Source organism: Trachinotus anak, unplaced genomic scaffold, assembly GCF_046630095.1.
Source record: "Trachinotus anak isolate AG129_WGS33_773 ecotype Australia unplaced genomic scaffold, CSIRO_AGI_Tana_v1 ptg000001l, whole genome shotgun sequence".
NCBI classification, from domain to species: domain Eukaryota; kingdom Metazoa; phylum Chordata; class Actinopteri; order Carangiformes; family Carangidae; genus Trachinotus; species Trachinotus anak.
In genome coordinates, this window is record NW_027273852.1 from 8,579,492 (window position 1) to 8,595,805 (window position 16,314).

At 37.9% G+C, this 16,314-nt stretch overlaps 3 protein-coding genes across 3 annotated transcripts; 2 read left to right on the forward strand and 1 right to left on the reverse strand.

Annotated features, from left to right (window-relative positions):
* Positions 1-2,033: 2,033 nt before the first annotated feature.
* On the forward strand, positions 2,034-8,538 carry nostrin (nitric oxide synthase trafficking). The gene is made up of 16 exons (XM_071473998.1): positions 2,034-2,200; positions 2,360-2,445; positions 2,549-2,632; positions 2,824-2,886; positions 2,990-3,071; positions 3,154-3,216; positions 4,509-4,607; positions 4,726-4,851; positions 5,341-5,439; positions 5,514-5,639; positions 6,105-6,213; positions 6,380-6,468; positions 6,594-6,719; positions 7,492-7,747; positions 7,860-7,952; positions 8,039-8,538. Exons 1-16 carry the CDS (start codon positions 2,105-2,107, stop codon positions 8,173-8,175), a joined length of 1,734 nt encoding a protein of 577 aa, XP_071330099.1. The 5' UTR covers positions 2,034-2,104; the 3' UTR covers positions 8,176-8,538.
* A 187-nt stretch (positions 8,539-8,725) lies between these two features.
* On the reverse strand, positions 8,726-13,908 carry spc25 (SPC25 component of NDC80 kinetochore complex). Its single transcript, XM_071474010.1, has 7 exons — positions 13,796-13,908; positions 12,476-12,647; positions 12,067-12,132; positions 11,677-11,823; positions 11,431-11,556; positions 10,933-11,031; positions 8,726-9,110 (listed from the first exon to the last, which is right to left on the reverse strand). Exons 2-7 carry the CDS (start codon positions 12,624-12,626, stop codon positions 8,986-8,988), a joined length of 714 nt encoding a protein of 237 aa, XP_071330111.1. The 5' UTR covers positions 12,627-12,647; positions 13,796-13,908; the 3' UTR covers positions 8,726-8,985.
* Positions 13,909-14,576: 668 nt separating this feature from the next.
* Positions 14,577-16,314, forward strand: LOC139618258 (glucose-6-phosphatase 2-like). The gene is made up of 5 exons (XM_071474048.1): positions 14,577-14,997; positions 15,081-15,190; positions 15,266-15,380; positions 15,458-15,579; positions 15,673-16,314. The coding sequence occupies exons 1-5, from the start codon at positions 14,717-14,719 to the stop codon at positions 16,182-16,184; spliced, it is 1,140 nt and encodes a 379-aa protein (XP_071330149.1). The 5' UTR covers positions 14,577-14,716; the 3' UTR covers positions 16,185-16,314.

Sequence of the window (16,314 nt, forward strand, 5' to 3'; positions counted from 1 at the left end):
GACTGCAAATATGTGTGGGTATGTTCAATACGCTTAATCAAAAAACCTATTTATCAAACTCTGGTGGTTGATGCTAATTTTATAAAGAAATTAATCTCGGGAACTCACATTTTCATTGATTATTCATGAATAAACATTGTGTGACAATTTGCATGAGGCCTTTTTCACAGCAGAGATTTTGACAAGTAACAACAGGAAAAGCAAAGGTGTAAGTAATACAATGAATCATGGATAATCATGGATAAATTCCATGTATGCTGCTTCAGTTTCACGGCTCTGATATTGCGCATGCTGGCTCACTGCCACTGTCATGGCTTAATGTGACACCTGAATAGAACTGAGCCGTTGCTAATGTTATTAGTAGCACTTTTGTGTTTCCCATTATGACAAGTGAAAATGTCTGCTGTGAAAAATGTCTATTTAGAAGCATAGGCCCAGATTCCTCTGCAGTGTCCTCGACAGACACGTCAAATTCAGTTCTGATTTCTTCTTTCAGATGAAAACAATTACTACTCAACCTACTTCATGATTTACACATGAATAATCAGTAAAGAATCGTCTCCAAAAATGGCCTGTTTTGCATATGAACGGCAGGGACATGTCCCTTCAAATATTTCCTTCAATATTAGAGTGAACTGGTTGACACTGTCGTTAACTCTAAAGTGCTCTTCCAGAGGCCACGACAGCTCACTTACGCATCACTCCCTCTGGCCTCGAAAATCATTGTACGCCATTACAACCACTTTGTGCCCAGGCTACTGTCAAAATGTCTTTGAAAGCGTCACTGCAACAGTCCTCGCAGCTTGGATTGGTTGTGTGAATATACCATACTTCTAACATCGAACTACTTCTACTTCTGGTCAAGCTAGCCTCCAGAGAACCAAAACAAGCTGAAAGATGCTAAAATGCTGCATAGAGCTGGGGGAACAGATAATGCTCTGTAGGTTCATCCCTTCAAATGACCCATTTACAACCCACATACAAGAAGCAAAATAATTTACTCTTGATATAAAAATATTGAGAAGCTAGCTTGCTGCCACCACAAGAGGACAGTTAATTGCCTGATGGATGAAAACAGGCATCAGATCCTTCATGGGAAAGAAAGCTGTTCTGAGATCAGATATAAGGAGAGATGTCACTTCCACGTCAGTATTTTTCTATTTTTAGTTTTAACTGGTCAAGCACTGCCAGCCTTGCTTGCCCTGATGCCACTGAGATGAATATCTGAATTTTACTGTGCTGATTTAAGTGAGTTTGACACAAGACTGTTCTTACATTCATTTGCTGAAAGTGCTAAGTTTCTCTGAAATTAAATGAAAAACCTACACCCTTGTTTGCATTAGATTTCATCATTAGTGGAACCACTTTATAATAAAGCAGCCTTTGTACAGGGTTTATAAGTGATAGGTCCGTGGCCAGAATTGAACCAGGGACGTTCGAATTATGCTGTGCACCTTAAAGAGGCTTTAATCAACATTTTTACATCAACAGTAAATTATTTTGCTTCTTGTATGTCAAAGGGGTCATTTGAAGGGATGAACCTACAGAGCATTATCTGTTCCCCCAGCTCTATGCAACATTTTAGCATCTTTCAGCTTGTTTTGGTTCATTTTCACTGCTCTCATAGTGTCATTTTCAGCCTCAGGGGGCTTTTTTTGTGAAAACACTCTAAAGAAAACATTGGACACTACCTGTTCAGCACCTAACAGCAGGTGGAGCATTTAGAAATGAAAAAGCCGGATTTTTCCCTCAGCAGTCGGTTGAGATCAAAGCAGAGATAAAAAAGAGAGTGAGTGTTAGATTGACGTTAATTGGAAAGGCACAAACAAGACTCCAAATGAATGCTAATGCTGGTCTGTGTATTCTGCGTTTTGTAAATAAGCAACTGTTATAACTATTTATAAAGGGTCACCTATTACAAACAGACAGGTTTTAAGTGAAAGACAGCAGCAAGAATGGGCCTTTGTTTTGTGTTTATAGCTTTCCCTCTCTTTATACCTGTGCCAGACTAACTTGCCATCCACCTTGAGTTTATATTTGTTCTGTTCCCTCTCACTGGAATTTTCCTTTGTATAGCACTGACAAAAGCTCAGGTGATTTCCGCATGAGTGACTTTGGGAGGAGGGTGGTCAAAGTTCTCAGTCCAAAGTCAACAAACAACCACAGTCTTAAGATGAGGGATCCTATCAGCACCTGCTCTGTGAGTATGTCTTTTGAAAAAGTTCAAAGTAATGTTTTAAATGGATTTTGCTGTAAGAGGCAGGTTTCAAAACTTTAACAATCACATCTAACATTGTGTGGGTTTGAACTCAGTTGATTCAGGTAAAGATCTCATGGAGGCTTAATCATTGTCTTTCAGTACAACCTACTGTATCAAAATGTGAAACGATTTTCAAAAAGTGGGGAGTACTTCTGCAAAGAACTTATGGCAGTTTTTCAGCAAAGGTGGGTTTGTTACAGTTATGGCATTCACACTCAGTTTTACTGACTACAGAAGTTATTGTTTGACTCAGTTATCGTCCCTTGCTGTAACCTTTCCCTGCTTTAGGGCTGAGTTGGAACTTACTTATGCTAAAGGACTGCGAAAACTTGCTGGCAAACTCATCCGGGCCTCCAAAGGAATGTCAAACAAGTAATTGGCTACCTTTTTTGTCTGTTTTGTGTTTAACATTATATCTTCCTAGGGGCTAACTGCCACGTGTTGTACAGAAATAATGGTATCATGGAAAATAACATGCACCAAGCAGGTTAGACACAAGCAAAACATAGTGTCAGGCTAATTAGCCCACAGCTCTAACCTTTTCCTTCTGGCTCCCCACTCAGTTCCACCTACAGTGCCTGGTGTCATGTGTCAGATGAGATGTACTCAAGAGCTGACGCCCACAGGTAGTTTTCAGCCTGAGTTCACTTAATAACTGTGCCTGTCCACAGATTATATTCATGTAAGGGAGGTCAGGAGTTAAAAACAGCATTGTTGTTCTCATTCCAGATACTTAGGAAATGCATTTCAACAAGAAGCAATTCTGGAAATACGACAAGTCTTAGACGAGCATAATAAGAGAAAGAGGCCTGTATGTCAATCATTCTTTATCTTTAATTTCTGTTCTAGCCTCCAGTCAAGATGTGTCTCTAACCTTTTCTTTGTTTTAATAGCTTGACAGTGCCATTGAAAGAACTGGAAAACTTGTTACTGTCAACTGGAGTGAGCAACTCAAGGTAAAGAATCTTCTTCCAAACAGAAGGAAAAAAAAACACTTTAAATCAGCTGTTATGGAGCTGCTGCAGAGTCAATTATCAGCATGCTAATCCATAAATCCTTAATCCATAAAATGTTGTGTTAACCAGGGGTCTCCAACCTTTTTACTCTTAGAGCTACTCATGTCTTATACTACTGGTTACATTTATTCAAATATCATATCAAAACACTCAAACTGATCTCTAACCCAAATCAGACGAATAAGATAATTTAACAAATATCATCACATATCAATATCCAAAACTCACATTTTGTACCAAAAACATCTGAAACTCACATCAGTGTCAATTTTTGTGTCAAAAATCTGAGTCATGATTCAGTCAAACCTGAACACACAGACATGATAACACCATTGCAAATAAATGTCCATGAATCTGCTTAGAAATCAGAAAAAAAAGCTCCTTGCAGCAATAGTTATCAGTACAAGTGGAAACCCCTGCTCTGAACTACTATGTTATGGAATCTACATAGAGAATCCCTTACAGTAAAAGTAGGATCCCAACTCTTCACAAGGTCATTGCATGACAGGTTGTAAAGGCATTACAGTCAGCCATAACTACACTTTCTGCTCATTATGTTTATTCAAAGCACTATAATGCTCACATGACTTTATAACCTTTCATGTAAAATGGGCAGATTGATCATGAGCCACAGTGATGTTTGACCTTATGAAGTATTATGACTATACTTACAAATACTCTTGGCTGCTGCTGTGGAACATAATACATTATGAAGCTTATAGCAACTTTTGTGCTGTGTTATGAAAGTGCAAAAGTTCATAGAAAATATCACAGATTTTATTTTTGTAAAATAATCATTAAAACATGCAAAGGAACAATAATAAAAACTGAATTAAGTAATAACTGAGATGTTAATATAGAAATGTCAAACAATAAATGATTTAACTAGCAGTTGTAATTAAATAAACGTTCAACCCTGTGACTCCGTCTGTATGTGGCTTAGTGTGTGGCATTTTCTCATTTGTAACAGTTGTTACATGTTTCAAATCTGGCAATTCAAAGTTGCTATAAACATATTTTCCAACCTTGAAGACTTCAAAAGCATATAAAACATACATCACCAGAAATAGCTTGACAAAGTACAATACAAATACAAAATATATGTTTAAAATGAGCTCCATATCGTAGTTAAGTGTTGAATGTAATCTTATTCCTGATTTATTTACCTATATAATTTTGTTATGCTGCGATTTATTTATGTGACATCTTGAGTTTCAACATGTCTAAAACAGATAAAGAAGAAATTGGTTGGACTGACAAAAGAACATGAGGCTCTATTCAACTTTGTTGAGAACAACAAACACATCAGCACAGAAAAGGAAAAACAAAAGGTACAGTGTATGGTTACCACACTATTTTCATCACTACATATTTTGTCACACTCTGGGAGACTGACAAAAGCTGTCAACATTGTCGCTAAAGATGTTTTTTTCCTGTTCTTGACAACAGATGCTTAACAGGCTGACTAAGTCGGCAGAGATGCAGACGCGGGTGGATGAGGAGTACTTTAATATCAACATGGAGGGTCATCAGATGAGACTCAAATGGGAAAACACACTGAAAAACTGCTACCAGGTACTGGAAAATGCTTTCATAGTTCTCTTTTTGTAGGCATTTAGTTGTTCCTCTTATCCAAAGTGGCTTCTTGTGAGTGAACAGGTACAGTACAGTTGGCAGAAAATGTTTTATAAGCACCAGGTCAGTCTACCACCCAAGTGATCTGGTTGGAGCACCAAATAACTAGTGTATTCTGCAAACGCATTTCATCCTGTATTCTCTGAGATACATGCATTGTACCAGTGTGCAGAAAGGAATAGGAAAATGGGAAAATGTGGAAACAGCAGGACATTGGGCTGCTAGCCCATGATCTTTTAGTTACTGTACAATATTTCCAGTCACTTTGACCTTGTTTTCCTTAGTGTTTTTAATTCTAATTTTGCCTCGGGTTACGACGATAATCACCCAACAGAAGGTGATGTATTAGGGTATCACATGCTCAACAGGGTGGATAAGGATTGAATGTGTGTACAGAAAGCATCACAGTGCTACTTTTTGCTTTTTCAGATCATACAGGAGCTGGAGAAACAACGAATTGAGGTTCTGTGCAACATTTTGAATAGATACAACCTCCACATGTCCAGTTTTGGACAGACCCTCAAACATGTAAGACATCTTGACATTCGTCTGAACTTCCCATGATGGCTATTGTAACTGATATATATGTGTGCCTCCTCCAGGGCCAAAGACAAATAGAACAGTTGGTCCAAAGGTTGGATATGGACAAAGACATACAAATCCTGATGGAGGAAACCAGAATCACAGCTGAAGATAACAAAGCTGAGTTTTTGATGGCTGATTATTTCGTAAGTCTACAGTTTTACCCTCAGCATCTGCTGTTGCATTTTGAAGGGAAGTCTGACTGTAGGCCACAGATTCATTCAGTGACTCATCCATTCAAAGGCATACCCAGTCATCTCTGCATGGGGTGTCTCTTTGATGAGAGTGTGCAAGCTGCATGCAACAAAGATGTACTTGTCATTTTGTGACAGGCCCTGATATGAAGGCTGTTTTTTAGTGTGCTCCAATACTGTATATATTCACCCTTTTTTAAACCACTTCTAATTTGAAAATATGATAGTAACCTCAATGGAATTTACCTGATTTAATAAAGATTATATAATGTATATGAATGTGCAAAGTGCAGTGCAATAGCAACAATAGCATGATTCCAAAATTTCCTGGAAATGCTCCATCAATCAATACTACACCAAGATCAGCAAAGTTACTGATGTGATTCAATAAATACATGGAACCCTCTGGTAAATCAGGAGGAGGACAGCAAATCACTGATGGACAAAGACCGAAGAAGAGAGGCCATCAAACTCAAACTCCAGCGCCTGGAGGACAGTGTTACAAAAACAAAGAAAGACTGTGAAGGTTAGTTGAGCGTGCTATCGATTCAATAATGCATTAAAATTAGACTATTATTTCATGTAGATGGAAAAATTGTCTTTCAGTACTTTCACTCTGCGATTCATAATGGACAGTGCAAAAAAAGGCCATTACATTTGATTCTAAGTCACCTCTAATGTTCTTGTTGCAGGAATTGAGAAACTGATAAAAATGTATTCTGAAAATCCTTCATTCTCAAACCAAAAGAACCTTGAGGAAACTGAACAGCAGCTTGATGAGGTAAACAGCATTCAGTGTTTGCAAGAAGGATGGAGAGTGGCGTATACATAGATGGATATTTACTTTAAATTGATCATAAATTAGATTTGCTGATGGGTTGATTAATGTCATCTTGTTGCCTGTAGAGTACTCTAAAACTGGATCTCCTTGAGGCAACTCACTACAAACTCTCTGTGTCACTGTCTGAACTAGAAGGAAGGCCCAGGCCCTTTCACCGATTTAGTGACAGCATTGTGAAATTGAAAGATAAGGTGAGACGACAAGTATCATCTTCAGAACAGACTGTTGGTATATATTATGTGGTGGCTTATTTGCTTAGTATTGGGTGTTTCTGATTGTAATGTCCCTGGTTTGAATCTCCACAATAATTACAAACGTCCTGGTTGGAAAACAAATAATTAAGCTCTCCCTCAGAATAATGGCTGCATTTAAAGCAGGCCCACTGGAAATACAGTGTGATGGTGAACTGATTATATTGGACAATTGGTGTCTGATTTTCACTGGATTAAAAGGAACAGGAGGTCTTTTAATTCAAGTATTCTTCATTTGGTTATTGTGTCAATTGCTGCCTGGGTGCCTCCGTTGGTTCCCAGATATTATAGGTGATTGCCAACCTGTTTTGTCTGATTTACCCCCACAGCCCCTGAAGTACCCCATCATCAATACTAGCTGTAATACAAGACACAGGGAACTTGGTCTATGTAATTTCAATAGGTTTGGGCAATTTTGCATTCATATCAGTCCTGCAATGAAATTATTCTCATTATGGAATAATACACTTACATACATCAACATACATCATTTTCTTGCTTAATCATCTAATCTCTTGATCTATAAAATATCAAAATAAGAGAAAAAAAAATTATTCCAATTCCCTTAGCCCAACGTGAGCTATTGTTTCAATAAATATACTAAAGATCAGCCACATATAACACAACTTGTATGTTCACTTCCCTAGTAAACAATTCAAAAGAGAAATAATGCTGATGATTAAACATAACCCAAACGATTATTCTTTCAAAGGATTGTGAGCACAGTGTTGTTCAACTGACCCGTCAAGTCAAACTCAGGAGGACACCATTCAGATCCCGGCAGTCACTGAGAGCTTCCATCATTTACAAAGGACCGGTTCAATTTGTGACACAACAGTCTGCAGAGCCTTCACCAGGTGCCAGCGAGCAGGTCTCCTCCACAGCTTCAACACGTGACACTGAAGCTGTAGACTGTGGCAGCATTGTAAATGGGGCCCTGCCTCACACAGCTGATGATGAAGGACAGGGTAAGAAATTTCCAGAGCACACACACACACACACACAAAGATTTACTTGTAATAACTACATTTGGAAATTTGCAATAAAATTACAGCTATGAAAAATACTAACACTTTGTAGGTCAAACACCATCAGAGTTGTGCAGTATAGGAAAATGCAAGGCCCTATACAACTTCACACCTGAACAGGATGATGAGTTGACATTGAAAGAAGGTAAATTGCAACTCAGCTGCAGATTATTTCAGTAACAGTAGACGTTGATATCTTTACTAACAAAATGATTTGTTTGTGTTTCACAGGAGATCTTCTAGACATTTACACAAAAGAGGAGAATGGTTGGTGGTTTGGTGAACTTAATGGGCAGACAGGACATTTCCCGTCATCTTATGTTGAGGAGCTGCCTGTCTTATGCAGTGTCAAATCATCTGATGCCTGACAGACCTGATGCATGAAAAAGATAAAAGTCAGCAGAATCAAAGAGATTATCTACTTCTACGATGCCAAACAATGAAATGGCAATGGCTTAAGGCCTCATACCAAATAAAAATATAAATCAACTTCCTAGGCTTTAAAATAGTTAATTAAAACAATAGCACCAAGTTCAATAATACACGTTCCCCTGCCAAATCTATGCTTTTTTTGTCACTGGAGTTATTTTGTAATGCTGTAAGGATTCATACTATATTTTAATTTTAATACCCAAATAATAACCTTTTTCATTTTTTACACCACATTGTGTACAGCCAAACTCAATTATTGTGTATATGATATTATGACAATAATAACATGAAAAAATAAATGAAAAGTGTTTACATCCATTTGTGAATGATCAGTTACTTTATTTATGTTTACTTTTGAAGAAAATCTAGACTTGGGTAGTGAAACTCCAGGGTTTGAAACAATGCAAAATACAGTGTTATGTGGACTGTAGCGTGACCATGCTCAGGACAAATAAGACAGGACACTTGTGCATAAAACACCAGTAATTATGCGGTAAGATGTTTTAATATAGCATGTTAATTACTGCCTACAAAAGTGTATTGTAAATCCATATATACATATTAGCCATGACAAAGCAGATAATGTGTTGGTTACAGGGATGTGAATACAAATTAAAAATAGTGCTGCTTTACATTTTAGTTGATTAAGATTATGAACAGATTCATGAACATGAGGTCCTCTCCTTGCTTACATTAGTCCACATTGCAGCAAGAACTTCCCTCTGTGGTTCCTTGTGCTTCCACCCTTAACAGCGAGCCTGAGAGATGAACTCCTTCCTGACATTTGCCAGGAATGCTGGTAAGTTATTGGTCTCTTGAAGCCGGCTTTCCAAGACTGGCAAACACTCAAGTGCAGGGTCACTAGACACAACTGTAGAAATTGAAAATTTGGGTAAATCTTATGCAAGCAATCTGCAATGCTGATTGCAGGATAAGGACAGTGAAATTTAACATATTTATTTTTGTCAACAAATCCCTTGACAAGACCAAAGCTTTGGGTGCAATAATCTGTTTCTGAATATTTTTTAAATGTCCTGCCTAAGGCACTCCTATTGGTGCCTACTGAAAATATAAATGGTTAAAACCTGGTCACAAATGTAGTTTTATTTTCAAAATCAAATAATCTCCGGAGATAGCCAGGCACTGTAGTTTTTAGCAAATGTTATTCAAACAGGAGTAGAAGATACATTTTTAATGTACAGTGGATTAATACACATTTGGTGCACTACTGAGCATTCACAGCAGTAGAACAGTGAATACAGGATCGACTCAAAATGCACCACAGTGGTTGTGTTGATGAGAATGAAGCAACACGGCAGAAACGTTTTTGGACAACAGTGAAGCTCTATGGCACAGAGAAATAAGTTACACCAGGCTTTAGATGAGTGATACTCCCAGGCCTCATGCGACTCGCCAAGCTTTAATCTGCAACTTGCAGGGCAGCAAATGATAATGTAGCCAATAAATATATAATCCGTAATATGCTCAAAACAGCAACACAACTCATACACAAGATGGCAGTATGGGCTACAAATACTAGACATACCCTAACTCACTGCTATGTTGCCAGTTTTGGCCCTACGGAGCACAATGACCGACGTGCTGTTTGTCAGTTAAATAAATAATGGGCTAGTGTAGAATAAAAGTAGGGTGATAAAAAAAATACACATACAGTCCAGTGCAGCGTAAGCACACCAAATTTTCATACATTTTTGGCCTTTTACTAGACTCCTAAATATTTATGCTTAATTAAACGGGGGGAAACAGTCACAACACTGCTCACGCATGTAGTAACATTTAGTTTGGCTATTGCAGGGTCTCCAGCTAGTTACCATGTAGTGCGTGAACAATTAAAACAAAACAATAAATTAATTAATTAAATTAAAAAAAAATTTTAAAAATCGATCAATTTCTAATCATACAAAGTCGCAAACCAGATGGAGAGAAACAAGGTAGCGTGCCAGTGAGAAGAAAAAAAAAAAGAGTGTGTAGCAGCCAAAAATGAAGACTGCAGGATGTTACAGTAAAACTAGAATTGCCTCCACCAATCAGACTAATTTCAGATCACATCCCTGTCATATAAAATATTAACCATTTGTGTGAAATTTGACATAATTGCTGTGTGAAGTCTTGAGCAATGGCTAAAGGTGTTTTATAAGGGCACAATGACCTTGACCTTTGACAACCATAATTGAATCAGTTCGTCCTCGAGTCCAAATGAACGTTTGTGCCAAATTTGAAGAAGTCCTGTCAAGGCGTTACTGAGATATCTTGTCCACAAGAATGGGACTGACGGACAACCCAAAAATAATGATGGAACAAGCTTTATAAAATGAGCAGAGGATTTGTCAAGAACACTGGACTGATCTTTTTTTTTTTTTTTTGTCCTCCATGGAGCAACCCCAAAACTGCATGTTTTTGATGTTTCACAAGTGGCTGTCCTACTGACTGTGCCCTTCCAGTGGGGCTGCCATGAAAAATTGGGAAGATACACAAACCGTATGTGTCAGTAGGATCGATTTTGGTGTTTTTTCTTTTTTCTTTGACAGCAGATAAATGAAATAATACCAGTCACTTAAATGAGGGAGATAAACTGATATCAATATGTTGGCATCATTACACTGCACAAAAGTTTGATATTACAGCACATTTTTCTGATGTACAGTGTGGGTGTTTCTGCATTTTAAACTTACTCTGGTAAGATCCGTCTTCTTTAATCCCCATCGTGACAACGTAGGCACTGTCCTGATCTGAAGGGTTGATATTCCGGAAAACAAACTGCAACTTTTCACCTTTTGAAGAGAGGACAAAAAACACATAAATTTACATATTTACTTCAACTTTAGAAAGAACCAGGACTTTACTTAAGACAAGCTACAATTAGCATTATTTGTTTTACAAAGTCCTTGAGGTAATGTTTACTCCCTTTTCTTTGATCTGGTATAACCACGACTAAACTGCTTGAATATAAAGTTACTTCTACACCTGTGATAGTGTTTTGCTAGGGAGGTATTAAAAGAAACAAAAGAGGGCAATCCTATAAGGATATAAACCTACTTCTTAGTAGACAGAGAGCCCACACACTTCAGGCAAGTGCAAATCCCCAAACTCACCAGATCCATTGCTATTAATGCATAAAAGCAGTGATGTACTCAGGAAAGTTACTGAATATGGAAATGTGTTCTACATACTTTTAACCAGTTGTGTTTTGCCGAGGATTGTTCGTATCTCCATCCCCAAATGATCCTGAAAGACTAGTCTGGCTTTCTGGAGATTCCTCAGTCTGTCTTTGTTTGCTTTATTTTGAGACTCAATTACTGAAAAAGAGAAAAAAAAAAAATTGTATATGGGCAAAGTACTAAAACAGCCGTATTCTACAGTTACAAATTAAGTTATGTGATCTACATACTCAATTTAACTTTTAAATATCAACTTACACTCTTTTCTCTTAGCTTGTTCTTCTTTAAGTTTCTCTATCTTCTGAATAATGTCATCTTTCTGCATCTCCTTCTGCCGAATCTCAGATATCACTTCAGAAATGGCATGGTGTTTCTCTTTCAATGATGATTTTTTTTGTTCCAAGTCTGGGGGACAAACATTGCATCAGTCGAAGTCTGTCACATAAACAATGGAGTGTTTGAAGCTGCATTACAATGTTTTGTCTCAAAACACAAGCATGTGCCTATAGCATGTATCAAAACCAGAGGAATTATTCAGCAACAAAAATACAGAGGGTGTGTAAACAAATCAACACAGAGCTACATGTGAGTGTATAGCATACATGTTGGCACAGATTCAATGCTGTGTGGCCAAATGCAGACACTCACCTCCTTTGAATGTTTGTATTGTCTCAAACAGAATCTCATCATCCTTAGATTTCTTTAAACATGTATCTGCAAAGGAAAAAATATCAATAAACAACCATCAAACTCCGCAAAGTCCTAGCATAAGAGCAACTCTCATGTCAAATTAACTAACTGTATATGAATGATAGTCATGGCCCTGAGTTCCTCAGTTCCACTCAGAGGCTATGTGCATATAGTAGGTTTGGCTTCACACATACACAAAAATTACAAAAAAAGTACAAAATTACAATTGTCAAATTAACTGTTAATTTTTAGTTAATGTAGTTTGAGAAAAGCTCTAGTGATCACTTAAGATTTGACAGATTTATTATAGCTTTGATTAAAAAATAAATAAAAAAGGTTAGTGAGTGAAATATGTAATTAAACTTACCAAGTGCTGTCTTCATAAACAGTCTATGGGACTGGCACAATTCTGTAGTTGTGTCCATTATCTCCCCATATGTTTTAAGTTGTTTGTTGTGGATCTCCTCCATTGCACTGGTGAACCTGACACTCATGTTTGGATCAGTAATGGACGTCATGATGTTCAGATGTCAGACAATCTGTGATAAGAAACAACAGACAGCACAATGCCCATTGTGTGCACTTAAAAGAACAATATTATTCTCACTACATCAACTTTCTAAAAATATATATAGCTTGTATCTTGTTGACTATAGATTGTCACTGGTAATATCATTTTTGTGATTTGCCTGTTTAATGTCTGGCAGCAAGCTCATGATTTGCAGTCCAATTATTGTAAATAATAGTATTAAGATGAGGGCATCAGTGTAAAAAAAGAGATCAATACTCTCATCCACTTTCAAACATATCTACCTGCAAGCCTGTATGATTGTGTAATTATATAGACAAATTACCAGACAGTGAATTTAAACAAAAAGAATAAACTGTGTTCTAAGTATCATTATATGGATACTACCTTATAACATAATCAGCCTTTCTAAATTAATATGATGAAGATTGTGAAGACTGTCTGATACTAAGAAGTTGAAAGCTCCATAAGAAAAAAAAATAGTAACTGGTCCTTAAAATGGGATTGTTAACTTCAAGATCCAGAAGTCAACAAATCCTGAAAGTGCTAAGGATTAAAGTAGAGGTCCAAAGATTTGTGGTTTCAAGTTCTCAAGTGTGAGCATGTTCTACTTTTCCTCAGTCTTCCATAATTGTAAAACCAATATATTTGGCTGCTCAAATAAACAAGATAGTCAATGACGTTATCTTGATATCTATGAAATTGTCATCGACATTTTTCACAGTTTTGTTTTGTAACCAAACAATGAATCGAGAAAATAATCGGCAGTAAATTAAATTAAAATCAAGTAGACGGCGACCGAGCAAACTCTATCGGCTGATGAACACTATGTTGTCCGGTTCAAAGTGCTTTAATTGACGCTGAGCTGAGATTGTTTTTTATTATACTTTTACAAAGCAATAGCATCCGTCAGAACTGGTCACAAATGTGGTTCTCCCGCAGAACCGAGTGACACTTCCTACATAAACAGTTTGAGTGGTCAGCCCCAGCTAGCAACATTAGCAGGTTAGCTAATGTTAGCTAGGAAACATTCGCTGTTCAGTTAGCCGTTGATTCCCCAGAGTTTACGTTACTTGCACAGCAAACAAAACCAACGACTGTGTTTACAAACTTATTTAAAATAAAGCTACTTCGTTTACATTTCGATGCAATACTCACAGGTAATTGTATGCCAGCGTTAAACGCGTCTTTTTGTTTTACGTCTTCCTACTGAAACAGTCGTTATTTTTAAAAATCGGCGGTCCGCATACAAGGGGCGGGGACTGAGCACCGGAAATTACGTTTATTATTGTTCTTCCGCATAGAGGTCTGCTATTTGCACAAAAAAGTCAGCTATTTGCAATTCAGATATACCGTGTTTTCCATTCTGTTATTTAAATATGAAATAGTCTACTTTTTTAAGCAGTAATACAAAATGTAAGCGCCATAAGGTTCCCACAATGTAAATTTTACCCCTGTCTTTGCTGCGACTTGACACCACCATGTGGAGAGTTTTAGAAAGTTCAGATTGGTCCATAGGATGGGTCCCAACCTTAGGTCCCAACCATGGACTGTATATGGTCCAAACGAGAACAGCATCAAGTTAAAAAAGACTGTATAGCAGTATTATGACATTGCCAGTGTTGTGTATGCACAAGGATGATTGTAGTTTAAACATGGAAAAAAAATAATGATGATAGGTCCAGTCAGTATGCTCAGCTGTGGATGCCAGATGGGCTGTGTTTTTCAGTTACAATATTATGGGAAGTCCATTTTGTTGCTATGTTCATAGAGAATGAGAATATTAATGAGGCTGAAAGGATCCAAGGGGTTACATGGGGCACTGTCTGTTTCAGTGTGTACAATGGCTAATATTTAACAATTGTAAAAGCAATGGTCTGTGAAACATCTAATGGCTCCACAGTCTGGGTGTAAACAGTTTTTGTAACGTCTTAAAATGCTGAGCCCTCATGGTTAGGGAACACATTTTTATTTCTTGTGGGTCCAAATTGAAGAGCTTGAAGTTGTTGCCATGGTTCTGTTGAATGATTTATGATGCCAGGTTGAGATATAAAGCTATCCGAGATGTGAAAGGGCTTCATGGTGTTTTTACTGGTGCTGCGGAAGCGGCTGTTGCAGTGGTGCACACAGAAAGGGAACTTCATGGATTTTGTCCACAGCAACGGGGTGCTGGTTATACAGCACCTGCAGAACAACTACAGGGAATGTCACGACTTCCTCAACTTCATGTCAACTGTGGGTGACCCTCGTAATATTTTCTCTGTTTATTTCCCTCTCTGGTTCCATCTCAGTCACAATGTTGGCACCAAGATGATATGGGTGGCTGTTATTGGAGATTGGTTCAATCTAATTTTCAAATGGTAAGCCAACTCTCAGGTCAATCATTTAACCTTTGGAGTATTTTGTGCAAATATTACCTTTAATCTGGTACTTGTTTTTTAAGGATTCTGTTTGGTCAGCGACCTTACTGGTGGGTCCAAGAAACTGACTTTTACCACAACAATTCATTCCCACATTTGGAGCAATTTCCTATCACATGTGAAACAGGGCCAGGTTAGTATCATGTATGCAGTATATTGTAGCTGATGCCATTAAAAACAACACTAACACTTATGTTTCTTTCTGCAGGTAGTCCATCTGGTCATGCCATGGGTTCATCATGCGTGTGGTATGTGATGATCACCTCTGCTCTCAATTTCACCTGGCTTTCCTCCAGTGCCACATCTGTCCAGAGTTTTCAGAGGTGGGCAGTTATACCATACCACGGTGGTACGTGGTGTTTTCATTACTGGCCACATCTAAATGTGTCTATCCTTTCAGGTTTCATCTTCTGAGGTCTGGTCTGTGGATGGCTTTTTGGGTCATTCAGATAAGCGTTTGTATCTCTAGGGTTTTTATTGCAACACATTTTCCACATCAGGTTATCCTCGGTCTTTTAGCAGGTGAGTTCCATCTTGCCTTCATAAATATACTGTCAGTTGTATGCTGCTGTAGTTTATGTATGAATTAATATTTGTTTTTTCTACATCTTTCAGGTATGCTGGTTGCTGAGGTGTTTGATCACATCCCCTCAGTCCACAGCGCAAGCTTGAAAGTATACCTCCAGACCAGCGTTTTTCTTTTCTCTTTTGCTGTTTGCTTTTATCTGCTCCTCAAATTGATGGACATTGATCTTCTGTGGTCAGTTACTAAGGCTAAGAGGTGGTGTGCTAACCCAGAGTGGATCCATCTCGACACCACCCCTTTTGCTGGTCTTTTTAGAAACCTTGGAGCCTTGTTCGGTCTGGGCATAGCAGTGAACTCCGAGATGTTCACTCAGAGCTGTAAGGGGAAGAACAGCTACAAAATCAGATTTAAACTCATGTGTGTGACAGCAACTCTCACATGTCTGCAGCTGTATGATTTCATCAAAATGCCCACTCACAATGAGGTTCTGTTTTACATACTGTCATTTTGTAAGAGTGCTTCAGTACCTCTTGGTGTGGTTGCTGTTATTCCTTACTGTGTTCACTTGTTGATCGGAGATGAGGACAAGAAGCTGGCTTAGATTATCTGTAATATTTCTCACATTGCTTTTTAGCTAACATTAAAGGATAGCAAATGGGTTGGGTCCTGTCAGCTGACAAGCGGACACCGCCCATCAGTCACAGTTACTGCACAGTTACATAAGCACTGAA

Coding starts and splice junctions, on each gene's coding strand:
- LOC139618258 (XM_071474048.1), top strand. CDS start 14,717: ATGGTGTTTTTACTGGTGCTGCGGAAGCGGCTGTTGCAGTGGTGCACA. Junction 14,998..15,080: donor TTCAATCTAATTTTCAAATG/GTAAGCCAACTC, acceptor TTGTTTTTTAAG/GATTCTGTTTGGTCAGCGAC. Junction 15,381..15,457: donor TCTGTCCAGAGTTTTCAGAG/GTGGGCAGTTAT, acceptor CTATCCTTTCAG/GTTTCATCTTCTGAGGTCTG.
- nostrin (XM_071473998.1), top strand. CDS start 2,105: ATGAGTGACTTTGGGAGGAGGGTGGTCAAAGTTCTCAGTCCAAAGTCA. Junction 2,446..2,548: donor ATGGCAGTTTTTCAGCAAAG/GTGGGTTTGTTA, acceptor TCCCTGCTTTAG/GGCTGAGTTGGAACTTACTT. Junction 6,720..7,491: donor TTGTGAAATTGAAAGATAAG/GTGAGACGACAA, acceptor ATTCTTTCAAAG/GATTGTGAGCACAGTGTTGT.
- spc25 (XM_071474010.1), bottom strand. CDS start 12,626: ATGACGTCCATTACTGATCCAAACATGAGTGTCAGGTTCACCAGTGCA. Junction 11,557..11,676: donor ACAAGCTAAGAGAAAAGAGT/GTAAGTTGATAT, acceptor TCTCTTTTTCAG/TAATTGAGTCTCAAAATAAA. Junction 11,032..11,430: donor CAAAACACAACTGGTTAAAA/GTATGTAGAACA, acceptor TCTCTTCAAAAG/GTGAAAAGTTGCAGTTTGTT.